The following is a 13,462-nucleotide window of genomic DNA, read 5'->3' as shown; positions in this document are numbered from 1 at the left end:
TCACAAATTATAAAACATGGCAGTCCTTGAAAAGACTAGCTTGGATAGCAGCAGTTTTTTCAAAACTGGACATAGAGGACCTAAATATATTACTGTTTACTGTTTTTGTTGACTTTTTTATTATCAGGGTGATGTTACTTTTCTTACCTCTTACCCGACATTACCTTGAGATCAACAACATATCTAATTCATAGAAACCCCTTCTAACAGCCACGGAATATGGAGGGAATTTTATATTGCAGGGATATTCAACTAAATAGTTTTGGGGGACATAGTTCCAGAAAACTAAGGACTGAGGGGCAGGAGATTCTCCCTTCACTATTAGTCTTATTTTGTAAATTCCGAAGAACCAGCATCCTCTACATTTGATTGTGGTCTATTTGTTTTGTCAGAGTTAAAGGAGTGCTCTGCAGTTTTTAAGGATCTTCTGCAAAAAAGATAGTCAAATAACTATATGACAGCTTTAGAGAATCTATTGCAAAAATTTAAGTCTGTCACAAGTTTTTGAACTGAACTCATGGGCTACCAGTTAAAAAAAACACCCAAATGATGAACAAGAGAGGACCTAAAATGGAACCTTGAGGAACACCACAAGTATAACTAAAGAAGTTGAACAAATGACTACTGACTGCATCTGAAGTAAACAAGCTACAGAACACCATAGTTACACAAATCACATCAAGAAAAACAAACTAACTGCCACAAAAGGAGAGGACTTAACGGGGTTCATTGAGAAATGCCTCAGTTATGTAAATCACAAGTTTAGACCCCAGTGTTCTATGTTTGCTAGCAAGGTTAAAATGTCACTGCAAGGATCAGCCAATGTGTTTAAAGTGGTCCAAGTTTCTCTTTACAAGAGGAGCACTTTATTGTTTTTAGTAATTTGCTGCAAAAATATTTGCCTCCCATGTTTTGAACTGAACTCAGGGGCCGGTATGGTGTCATTCACTGGCCGGATTTGGCTTACTGGCCGCCAGTTAATTATCCCTGTTGTATTAGCTCCTTATTTTTGACACTTTAATACAGGGTTGTAATGGAGGCTGTCTGTGACAGTGAGTTTGAAAATAAAAACTATGATGAAGACAAGCAGCACAGAGTTGAGAAGCCAGCATTGAGTTAAATGACGGTTAGAATCTATTAAATCGTACTAAGATATGTCTGACTGGTCCGATTGTGTGCGTTTGATTGAAGGCCAACCATTGGTGGAAAGTACTGCCTTGGAGAGAGAAAGCGCTACAGATCCTGCAATATTGATGTGAGTTGTGCCTGCTTTCCTAATTGTCACTGTCACTCATTATTTTCCGTCAATGGACTAGAATAGTGATGGGTCCGATACTGGCCAATAGTTCTGTGCGATGTGGTCAAAAAATATATATCCCTAAGGAAGTAATTTTATAGCCCGTTAACGATATACTGTATGTAACATTACAATAGTACCTCACCTTACGAGATTAATTGGCTCTGTGACAGAGCTCTTATCTCACTTGTATCTCAAATAAACATCTCCCATTAAAATAAATTTTAACATGTAACATGCCTTTTAAAAATAAAAACACATAATTAGATTTTAAAAAATTGTATGAAAAACAATACAATAAAATATACTACAAACAACTACAATAATTTTTAAAACCTATTTACTTTAGGGTATGGATTTATGTGGCATCTCTTCTCAGCTGATTTTCCGCCAGTTTCTTCATATTTTCATGTTTGGATATTATTTTGACATTCTTGGCTGGTGTTATCATCCACTTTTTTCTTCCCAGCACTGTCCTTCAAACTCACGTTCTTACTTTCCACGGTTGGAAAAACAAAGTTACGTCCATCTCTAGCTATAGCTATAGCAAGTAAAACGAGATGATTTGGTCGGATTTTACTGGGTTCACTGTGACATTTGCTACACCAACTAATGACAGGGATGCTTGCAACTAAAATGTTGCTTGCAATTGAAACTACTGTAACAATTAATCAATGACAGCTCTTATCTTGAAATGCTTGTTAGTGTACTCTTAAGTTGAGGAAGAATTGTGTGGTATTTTTTCTTAAAATTGTATAGTATATACACACAGTATATGTGTGTGTATATATATGAGGTGGCGACTTGTCCAGGGTGTACCCCGCCTTCCGCCCGATTGTAGCTGAGATAGGCTCCAGCGCCCCCCGCGACCCCGAAGGGAATAAGCGGTAGAAAATGGATGGATGGATATACATATGTGTGTATGTATATATATATATATACATATATATATACATGTATGTATATATATTTAAAAAAAAAAAAAAAATATATATATATATATATATATATATATATATATATATATATATATATATATATATATATATATATATACATACATATATATATATATATATATATATATATATATATATATATATATATATATATACATATATATATACATATATATATATATATATATACATATACATATATATACTGTATATATATATATATATATATATATATATATATATATGTATGTGTGTGTGTGTATGTGTATATATATATATATATATACAAATATATGTATGTATGTATATATATGTATATATGTGTATGTATATATATATATATATATGTATATATATATATATATATATATATATATATATATATATATATATATATATATATATATATATATATATATATATATATATATATATATATATACGTAATACAAAAATCTATTTGTTGAATACAAAACATTATGGCCGTTAACAAAGAAAAATCTATAAATTAAAAATCCATAAATTAGCCGCACCGTTTAAAAGCCGCAAGTTTCAAAGCGTTGGAAAAAAGTTGCGCTTATTGTACGGAAAATACAGTATATCGTATGATATACATTTTTATGTTGTATAAGCGGTAGAAAATGGATGGATGGATTACGATGTACATCGTAATATCGCACAGCCCCAAATGACTGGATTGGATATGGGGAAAAAATACAACCCCTCAAAAAGCCCAAACTCTCACATTTATGCTTACCGTAATTTCCGGACTATAAGCCGCTACTTTTTCCCCTCGTTCTGGTCCCTGCGGCTTATACAAGGGTGCGGCTTATTTACGGCCTGTTCTTCTCCGACACCGACGAATAGGATTTCGGTGGTTTTAGTACGCAGGAGGAAGACGATGACACAATGATTAAAGACTGACTTTTCATATACCGGTAGGCTGGTTATTTTGATAACGTACAGGCGAGCACTTTGTATTACTTTGCACCGTTGTATTATTTGTACTCTGCACGAATGCTGTTCGCCATGTCAAAGATGTGAAAGTTTGATTGAATGATTGAAAGATTTATTGTTAATAAATGGGACGCTTTGCGTTCCCAAACAGTCATCTCTGTCCCGACAATTCCCTCCGTGGTAGCAGGAACCCCTATAAACTACGGTAATTACACATCAAAACCCTGCGGCTTATAGTCGGGTGCGGCTTATATATGGAGCAATCTGTATTTTCCCCTAAATTTAGCTGGTGCGGCTGATAGTCAGGTGCGGCTTATAGTCCGGAAATTACGGTAATTTAACGTTGTACGACATGCTGTGAATAGAGACACAGCGCCTGGAAGACTTTTAAACACAATAGCCAAGTGCAATTTTTGCGATGTGGCAGCATTTTCAAGTGGGTATGCTCGGTTTTTTGCCATATTATTGGAGTTTAGGCCATGAAGTATTTGATTGTACACTAGAATTATAATCCCTTTTTATTTGATGCAAGTCTAAGATTTATTTAATTCCATTTAATTTTGTATCTTTGAAAGGTGCTGCTCAATTTGGTGACCAAAAACATGCTTTTAAAATATGAAGAGCTCCAGCAATATTCCATAACTTGAGTCATGTTTTGGTGGGCATCTATATTAAGTAACGTACATGCATACAACTCTATTACTTGAACAAAACAGGAGAAAATAAGGTTGGTCTTAGCCGATACACAACGTTGCTGTATAGTGGTACTTCAACCTCCGAGCGCATTGCGTTCCACGATCTAGCTCGTAACTCGGAATAGTTGCATCTTGAAGCAGCTCTGCCCGTTGAAATGAACCGAAATAAATTTTATCAGTGCTTGGCCCTCTCAAAAAAACACCACAATTTTAACATGTAACGTTCCTTTTAAAAAAGAAAAAGTAACTGTTAGATAAAAAATACTGTTTAAAAAAGAACACAATAGTCGTACAAACAACTACGGTACAGTATTTTGTTGATATAATACAGTAATAATGTACAGCATTTACTTCTCCAAGCAGACGGAAGAGGACTTTGAAATCCTTCTTAGTCCGTTCTAATTGGTTTCCAACATGTACAACGAGTCAAGTTATTGAAGAGGGAATGCTGGTCAATAAAACTGCGATAAAAACAAGTAATGGTGTTAAAAAAGCGAATATTCCAAGTTATGTTTTCCCCCACAATCGGTGTTATAGTACAAAATGCCGAGAGAGTTACTTAGGAGCAGCGGGAGTGGAGAGGACATCGCAGGTTCGTTGTGAGGTACAGCAACAGACCGCCTGGACACCTAAAACAGCTTCAGGCGTGTGCATTAAGCCGAGTCGTTGGTAAAGGAGCGAGCTTCAGCAGCAAGAAGATGTCGACTGGAAGGCTGTGGAAGCTCGACCGCTGCTAAAGGTTTGGTTTCCAGTGGTTGGAAAACAGAGTTATTTCAATCTCTAGCTTTACGATAATGGTAGTTAAAGGTTTGCTTTACAGTGGTTGGAAGACAAAGTTATTTCAATCTCTAGCTTTAAGATAATGGTAGCTAAAGGTTTGGTTTCCAGTGGTTGGAAAACAAAGTTATTTCAATCTCTAGCTTTAAGGTTATGGTAGCAAGTTAGACCAGTGTTTTGGGGCAGATTTTATGGTATTAGTGACATTAGATATGCCATCTAGCGGCTCGGAGGCTCTTTACTTAAATGATGCTCGCAATTTAAAGCATAACAAAAATCCGAGACACCTTCTAGCTCAAAATACTTGTAACGTATTTTTGGGACTATAAGGTGCACTTAAAATCTTTTCATTTCCTCAAAAATCGACAGTGCGCCTTATAACCCGATGTGCCTAATGTACGTATTAATTCCAATTGTACTGATGACTGTTCAATATATTACGCAAGCAAGTACCTGTAAGCAAGCAACAACAAAACTTTGATGTTTCATTGAGAATATAGAACATTACACATGGCGCTCAAAAGTATGTCAAAATATTTTAGTATGACTTTGGTAAGCTACGAAGCCGCACCACTTGATGGAACACGGAGCATTACGGCGTATTGTGCTTCAACATACAGTTATTATTATGGTGTGTATATAGAGACCCCAAAATGGCACCTATTATGAGACAATACTGTGCGAAACCAACTTTACTAATGTGTATTTGGGATCTGCATAAGTCCCAAAAAGTTGAATCTGCACCGTCAAAAAACTCCTTCTTTTTCGATATCCTCTTGTTGTGGGGCATTCATCCTCCGCTGTTGCCATTTCCAATATAAAGTAGTGTATAGTTTTAACTTACATCCGTCAGGGGCCTTGCTATGGAAGCGCTACAAACTACAGGTACAACAAAGATGGCGAGGAGAAGCCGGTGTTGAAGTGGAGCCACGTAAATAAGACCACCCACAAAACGGCGCATCCTGAAGAGATGGTCAGAAAGCGGCTTGAAGATGGTTTGTGAAACATAATCTATTCAACATTTTGACCAATGAACCACCATTAGACCACAAAGAAGAGTTTTTAAATGTAGAAAAAAAATCATAATATGACTCCTTTAATGCGCTTTACAAATCGGTGCACCTTGTGTATGAAAATAGACCGGAATAGACCCGGTCATCGGCATTGAGCCTTATAATCCGATGCGCCCTATAGTCCGAAAAATATGCTAAATTGAGGTTTTCACTGTATCAGTATGAAAAAGAAGTAATGCTCCTTCCCTAGTGTAGAAAACAGGCTTCATTTTACATTTTTGTTGCAGGAGTGCTCTGTAAACTCACAGGACTTTCGGGAGATCCAATGTTCCAAGTTTGACAATGTTCCATTTCGAGGGAAGTTTTACATGTGGAAGCCGTACAGAGGAGGTGAGTAAGCGTGTGACGTATTTTCACTACAATGACTATGACCTCTAAACAAACAAGATCAGATGATCCTTTTACTCAAAGGTGGCCCCCAAAAAACAATACTCTTAACACTTTTTGTCAACACCGTTTACATTTCATCACCTGCATAATGTGTCATAAGCTTTTGCTTAAATGTTTTAGTCTCATGCATGGTGTTCTCCAAATGTGCAGCATTAAGTTAAGTTTGCCTACCAATTCAAACACCAAACTCTCGTAAGCATTGCAGAATAGTCACTGTTTACATTTGAAGAGTTCAGACGCAAAAACAAAATGAATCCATTTCCGTTGTTTTGTTTGAATCAATGTTTTTTGTGGAGCTTTTCATTAAACAGGAATCCCGCTGATGTGGGTTGCAATTGAATCGTTTCCAAGAACCAAAATAAAACTCCCAATTTTAAGGACGCACATTTATTACAAAAATTTAATTTTTATAATTTTGCACACATTTTGCAGCAAAATCAGATAACTCCAAATACGTTTTTTGTTGTTGCAAAAACAGGCAAATCCTACCTATACGATGCCAGCATGACCCTTAAAATGAGTTAAAACAGATCTTTTTTTTTAAGAGGAATGTTTATTCCATCACTAAATAATTAATTTCATCCACACAAACCTTTTCTGGCTGATCCCTGGACAGGGGTGTGCAGGGTATACAATGACGGCTGCATCATGACATCATTACACTGACAGCTGCATCACAAGACAACAACATCAGAGTAAGCACATAATTCAGTTTGTCATTGGAGAGAGTGGTGGCTCCACACATATCCTGTACATTATGTACACAGGCAATGGACATGATTTTTTTTTTTGCTCACGGGCCACTTAGATTTATCAGGATAGCATCTCTTTTTACGCCCAGTAGACGAGGGCGCCACACGCTCACTGATTTCTTCAAAGTTATTCATTATTGACGCTTTAATTTAGTTACAATCATGGCAAAGCAGACACGAAGCGAGCCAACCTGGGCGCTGATGTTGGATGACGTCATCAAATTTCAATGCACTGATTGGTTCTGATGGATTTGTTTGGTTGTGCCACAAAGACAGCATGGAGCTAGTCGGTTTTTGAACTAAAACCGAATATTCAAAAGTGAAATGCAAAAGATAATTTTTTGGGGGGGGGGGGGGGGGCAGGTGCGATTTTACCTTTTGTGGTACTCACAGCCTAATATCGACTGCAATGGTGTTGACGGTTTTTGCGCCTGTAGTCTTCATTTTTATTGTGCTATTTTACCGTAGCCAAAAATATACGCATTAAGATTAAGCATAATCTTTACGTTTAATACGAGTATCCAACATTGTAACATAAATGAGTCAGAAAAGTCTAAATTCATTATAGGTCTTCTTCAATTTCATGATTTCAACCTCTGAAATTGCAGTATTTCTATTTTATGTTCTTACTTAAAGACTGTATTGAAGTAGTCAGAAGGTAATAGACGGACAGGGCGTGTGCGTGTGTATATATATGTGTGTGTGTGTGTGTCTTTGAATGTCTTTGTATCTGTTCAAAGAAGACAAAGTACCTGCAGATGCAGCCTCTAGAGAGTCTTGTATCCCACAATGCTCCTCCACACTGGATGTGACAGATAAATAGTTCCAACGACATAAGTGCCTTTAATCTTAGCCTCTACTAACATAATGACTCACAGAGATAAGTAGCAAGGCAATTGCAGATTCAGACAGCTGATTCTACAATGCAAATCTCTTCCAGCTGTTCAAATAGGAGCAGTGTGTCCCGGGTCAGGTCACGCCGTACTGTCATTGTCATGCCTGGCTCTCTTCCTTTTTCTTCATAGCTCCTCTTCCTGAACCTCCTTCTGTCCCAGAGTTTAGTTGGCTATTATGCAATCACTCCCTCTCGCTCAAGAAACAGCCGTCTTCTCTCAGCCCATGCAGACAGCCAAGGACGGCTCATTAAACAAGGCCATCAATGAGAGGGATCTTTTTAAGAACAATTGCCCTTTACACTTGACGCTCAGACACCATGGGATGGCCTGCAAGTATGAATACACACGCAGCTGCAAGCAGCGATTGCCCTGCCAAAGCTAGGCACTATGGGAATTGCAGTTTTCCATGCTCTGACCACTTGATCATTTCTGAGAGCTGCCAGGACATACTGTACATGTTTGATGGTGCCAGCACAAACAAACCCAGCTTAGACGGATGTCAGCAGCCACTCTTATAAAGAAACTGCTGATGGGCTGCACCAAATGAAAAATTATACCATACTGTATGATTTAAAACCACTGTTGAAATGCTGTGCATGAAAATGTTAATGAGTGTCCCTTTACTTGAATGACATTTTCCTAATAAATGAGTGGACTTTTTTTTTCTGTGCAAATAGGAGTTAATCCACCTAATAATTCCATTACCTCCCTGCTTGGCACGCAGCATCAAGGGTTGGAATTGGGGGTTAAATCACCAAAAATGATTCCCGGGCGCGGCCACCGCTGCTGCCTACTGCGCCCCTCACCTCCCAGGGGGTGATCAAGGGTGATGGGTCAAATGCAGAGAATAATTTCGCCACACCTAGTGTGTGTGTGTGACAATCATTGGTACTTAATTTTAAGTTACATTTCCCTAAGGTATACAAATTACAGTTGCCTCAAAAGCAGACCTGGGCAATTATTTTGATTCGGGAGGGCACATTTGTCGGTTAAAATGCGTCTGAGGGCCGGTATTATGTGTGTGTGTGTGTATATATATATATATATATATATATATATATATATATATATATATATATATATATATATATATATATATATTGTCATGTCTGTGTTAATCATGTTTTTGTTTGGCCATGTTTTGCTTGGTTTTTGGACTCTCTTTAGTTCCTGGTTGCACTTCCTTGTTTTGTTTGGTTTCCATGGTCACCCATTAGTTTTCACCTGTCATGTCACGCACCTGTTTCACGTTTTGAGTCACGCACCTGTTGTTAATCATGTCTGGGTTATTTAAGTCTTTCTTTCTGTTCACTCGTTCTGCGTTCATTGTCTTTGTCACACCGGTTCATGTCTCTTGCTGACCAAGTAAGTCATAGTCCATGTCATAGCTTCTGCTAACTAGCAGCTTCTTTTGTGTTTTAGGCACGCTTGCCTTTTTTGTTGTATTTTTGTGTTTGTGGTAGTGAGTGATTTTGTTAAATAAATCCAAGCCTACCTTCACGTTGTCGTCCGGAGCCGTTTTTGCGTTGGAAGAACAACTCTGCAGCAAGCTGCGACCCCCCCCCCCCCCCACGTGACATATATATATATACTGTATATGTGTGTGTATATATGTATATATACTGTATATATGTGTGTGTATGTATATATATATATATATATATATATATATATATATATATATATATATATATATATATATATATATATATATATATATATATATATATATATATATATATATATGTGTACAGTATACACTCACACATACTGTATATATATGTGTACAGTATACACTCACACATACTGTATATATATGGCATGGCAGCAGGATACTTCTGTGTAACAGAGAAGGGACTGACGGATGATTGTGAGACAATATTCACTGGTCTTATTTTATTTTCGATTTTTAACATGACACTGTGAATTTGTCTGTATCTAATTTTTTTGACACAATATTTTAGCTGTAAAAAGTGTCGCACATTCTGCTTTGTTTGCTTGGTTCCCATTTTTAAAGAACAGTTTAAACATGTGTAGGTTGTTAGAATGCTAAAAATATTATGACAGACTACCTCAAAAAACTGAATCCAATTTTACAGTCTTTTTGCTGAATAAAAGAATGTAGATGAAAATATATAATGTGGGATTTGTAATACATATAAACGATAAAAGAACATGAACGTCACTCCTCCTTACTTTCCAGACGACCGTCTCAAGATCGATCTTTTACAATAAAGCAAAATGCAACAAATATGCTACAAACACGGCAAAACATGAATGCAAAGGACAAAAAACACTCACAGATCCATCCATTTTCTACCATTTGTCCCTTATCGGGTCGAGGGGGGTGCTATAGCCTATCCCAGCTGCACACGGGCGGAAGGCGGGGTACACCCTGGACAAGTCGCCACCTCATCGCAGGACTAACACAGATAGACAGACAACATTCACACACACATTCACACACTAGGGGCAATTTATATAATACTAATTCATATAATATCACTTTGTTGTAGAAATCTGCTTTTGTGTCCCTTCCTGACACTCACGTCTCAGGCTGGCTGAAAAACGCCCACTCTGATTTTTGCCTCGTCTGCTTGGCTGTGACATATATTACCGTAATAACCTGTAGATAACTCAAAAATGCAGATTCCAACCATTGGAATACTCTCTATAGTTTAAGACTTATGGTCATTTGAAAAATGCACTGCACATTGTATTGGCGGTTCCAGTGTCAATGGTAAAGGTTTAAAAATAATAATAATTCGGAGACTTCCGGGGGGCCAGGTTGGACAGCTTAACGAGCTGCATATGGCTTGCGAGCCGTAATTTGCCCAGGTCTGCTCAAAAGTCACACAAAAACTTGGGTTTGAACCACCACCATTACGCAAGGCATCAGATAAAAGTGTGATGACAACTATATGATTAATGCAAGGTATAAAAGGACTACAAATGTAGTCCAAGCAAAACTGTCTGCAGTTTTTTTTTTTTTTTTTTTTTTTCACAATCATTATTAGAGGATTCTACAGATTAAAAAAATAAGAAAAATAAAAGCGCTTGCAAGATTTGTGAACAATATTTGAGAGGAATAGGTCTTTTGTGTTTATAGCAAAAGTTTCAGATCTTTGAGTTCAACTCATTAAAAATGGGAGAAAAAATAAAAGTGTTGCGTTTATATTTTTGTACAGTGTAATTTGTATTTTTTTTTACATTGTTTCTTTTTTCTTTTCATTTTATTTAAACAGACAAATAAATAAATGTGGCTTCACTAAATGTTTTTTTCATTGAGCTACTATATGGGGCACAATGTTATGGCACCCAACAAATTCTGCCTAGCAACAAGTGGCTAGGCAAACGTGTGTTATATGGCCCAAAAAATATTTGAGCATTTGTTTTAATGTGTGTCTTGCTACATATTTGTGTCTGTAATGATTTTTGTTTTTGCATACCACTAAACTGTTTTGTGTGTATGCGCGTCTGCGTGTTTGTGTGTAGGTGGGGTGAAGATCTGCTCTCTGAACTGCCTCGCAGAGGGATACAACTTCTACACGGAGCGTGCACCTGCGGTAGTGGATGGCACACCATGCCGAGACGACTCCCTGGACGTGTGTGTAAACGGCGAGTGTAAGGTAAGCTCTCTCTATGATTGACAGCTTGGAGACGTGAGCTAGGGTTGCCACCTTTCAGAACTGGAAATAAGGAACACTCTTCACGGCGGCACGGCGAAACTGCACGGCCGAAAGGAATTTGAGGGTTTGGCTCCCCAAAACCCTGAAATGCATAAAAACGTGTATCTTGTATATGAAAAAAATATATGTATATATTTGCAGTTTAACACCCAAAAAACTAAATTAAATTCTTGAACTTGTGTATACATGTTTAGATAAATTATTACGTCCATGTATCGTAGCTAGCCTGAACTTGAGCATATAGGCCTGGCCTACTGTATTCTATACATATAAAGTGCTGTAAATTAAACAAAGCCTGTCTGGGGACACCTTTACTGAAAGAGGACAATACTTAAATGAAATTTAGTATATAAAGTCCTGAAATGTAACGATTGGGGACACTTAAAGAGAAAACAAATGCAACACTTGTGTGTATACATGTTAAAGGCTGAATAGACTGAACTAGGCTGAACTTGAGCATATACTGTATTATACGCATATAAAGTGATGTAACAAAGCCTGTCTGCGGACACTTTAAGAGAACTATAGTAAAATGAAACACTTTTTTTGTGTGAACCCAAATGAAAAGATGAAGAGAAAAAAAGGAGAAAAAGTGCATATTTTTGAAGGTGTTTTCTCTTTTGAGTTTGAGGATGCGGTGGAGTATCTGCTGTAGACATTTTTTTAAACGCGCAGTGCACACTGGTGCGGTCAGCAGCGTAACTAGGCAGCGATCATGACAGACAGCGCAGAGGGGCGGGCTGCATGCAGGCAGACAGCGCAGAGAGGCGGGGCTGCGTGCAGGCAAACAGAGGGGAGGTGCTGCGTGCTGCGTACAGTAAGACGGAGTCGGAGAGGATTTGACACAGAGGAGAGCGAACCAGATGTATCATATGCAGCCACACTCGGGGGTCCGCTTAGACAACGTTGCTGTCTTTACTGTCATGTCTTTTATTTTGTTCATTATTGTTAAATTCAGTGTGGGACAAATAGGAAAATACGGAAGAAAACGCATTTCAGTCCCAATTACGGGTCGATTCCATATTTTACGGGGTGGGTGGCAACCCTAACGTGAGCAGACAGCGTGTACAGTATTTAGCAGAAGAGAGTATCCACTCTAACGGCCTGTGGACCTTGGAAAACTGCCATAGCTGACGATCCCTGTTAATAGCTGCTTAACTTAAAAATTCCACCTCTGGCAGGAAACTCAGGTTTCTTTTATTTGTGCTCTTTTAATGTCTCGATTTATAACAAAAAACAGGCATTTAACGGCAGTTTATTTGGCATTGACATTTTGCATTAGAACGTAAAATAGTTTGGTCACTAGCTCTATCTACCTCCTGTCTCCTTTGTGATGTGCAATGATGTCTGCCTGCAAAGCAGCGTCCTCTGCAGTCGACCTTTGTGTTTTGCATAACAGGTATATTATTTTCAGAAATCAGTAACTGACACAAGAAATACACCAAAAACAAAGTCCACTTTACTGATGCTGGTTCCCAGGAGGATATGCAAAAGTATGAGGCGTATATACAGTATATATATATGTATGTATATGTATATGTATATGACCGAAAGGACAAGATCACGGGTACAAGCGGCCGAAATGAGTTTCCTCCACCGGGTGGCGGGGCTCTCCCTTAGAGATAGGGTGAGAAGCTCTGCCATCCGGGAGGGGCTCAAAGTAAAGCCGCTGCTCCTCCACATCGAGAGGAGCCAGATGAGATGGTTCGGGCATCTGGTCAGGATGCCACCCGAACGCCTCCCTAGGGAGGTGTTTAGGGCACGTCTGACCGGTAGGAGGCCACGGGGAAGACCCAGGACACGTTGGAAAGACTATGTCTCCCGGCTGGCCTGGGAACGCCTCGGGATCCCCAGGGAAGAGCTGGACGAAGTGGCTGGGGAGAGAAAAGTCTGGGCTTCCCTGCTTAGGCTGCTGCCCCTGCGACCCGACCTCGGATAAGCGGAAGAAGATGGATGGATGGAACTGATTAATTTTTT

General features: G+C 38.4%; 1 protein-coding gene across 1 annotated transcript in view; it reads left to right on the top strand.

The window, feature by feature from the left end:
• Positions 1-13,462, top strand: part of adamts10 (ADAM metallopeptidase with thrombospondin type 1 motif, 10) — a 127,132-nt gene that overhangs the window by 85,113 nt on the left and 28,557 nt on the right. Inside the window, exons 15-17 of the mRNA XM_062028363.1 lie at positions 1,192-1,255; positions 5,986-6,088; positions 11,292-11,425. Coding sequence (XP_061884347.1) covers positions 1,192-1,255; positions 5,986-6,088; positions 11,292-11,425 — 301 coding nt within the window. The remainder of the gene's footprint in view (positions 1-1,191; positions 1,256-5,985; positions 6,089-11,291; positions 11,426-13,462) is intronic.

The sequence above is a fragment of the Entelurus aequoreus genome, linkage group LG19 (assembly GCF_033978785.1).
Source record: "Entelurus aequoreus isolate RoL-2023_Sb linkage group LG19, RoL_Eaeq_v1.1, whole genome shotgun sequence".
Taxonomy (NCBI): domain Eukaryota; kingdom Metazoa; phylum Chordata; class Actinopteri; order Syngnathiformes; family Syngnathidae; genus Entelurus; species Entelurus aequoreus.
Note: the sequence above shows the minus strand (reverse complement) of the source record. Positions and strands in the feature narration are given on the sequence as shown.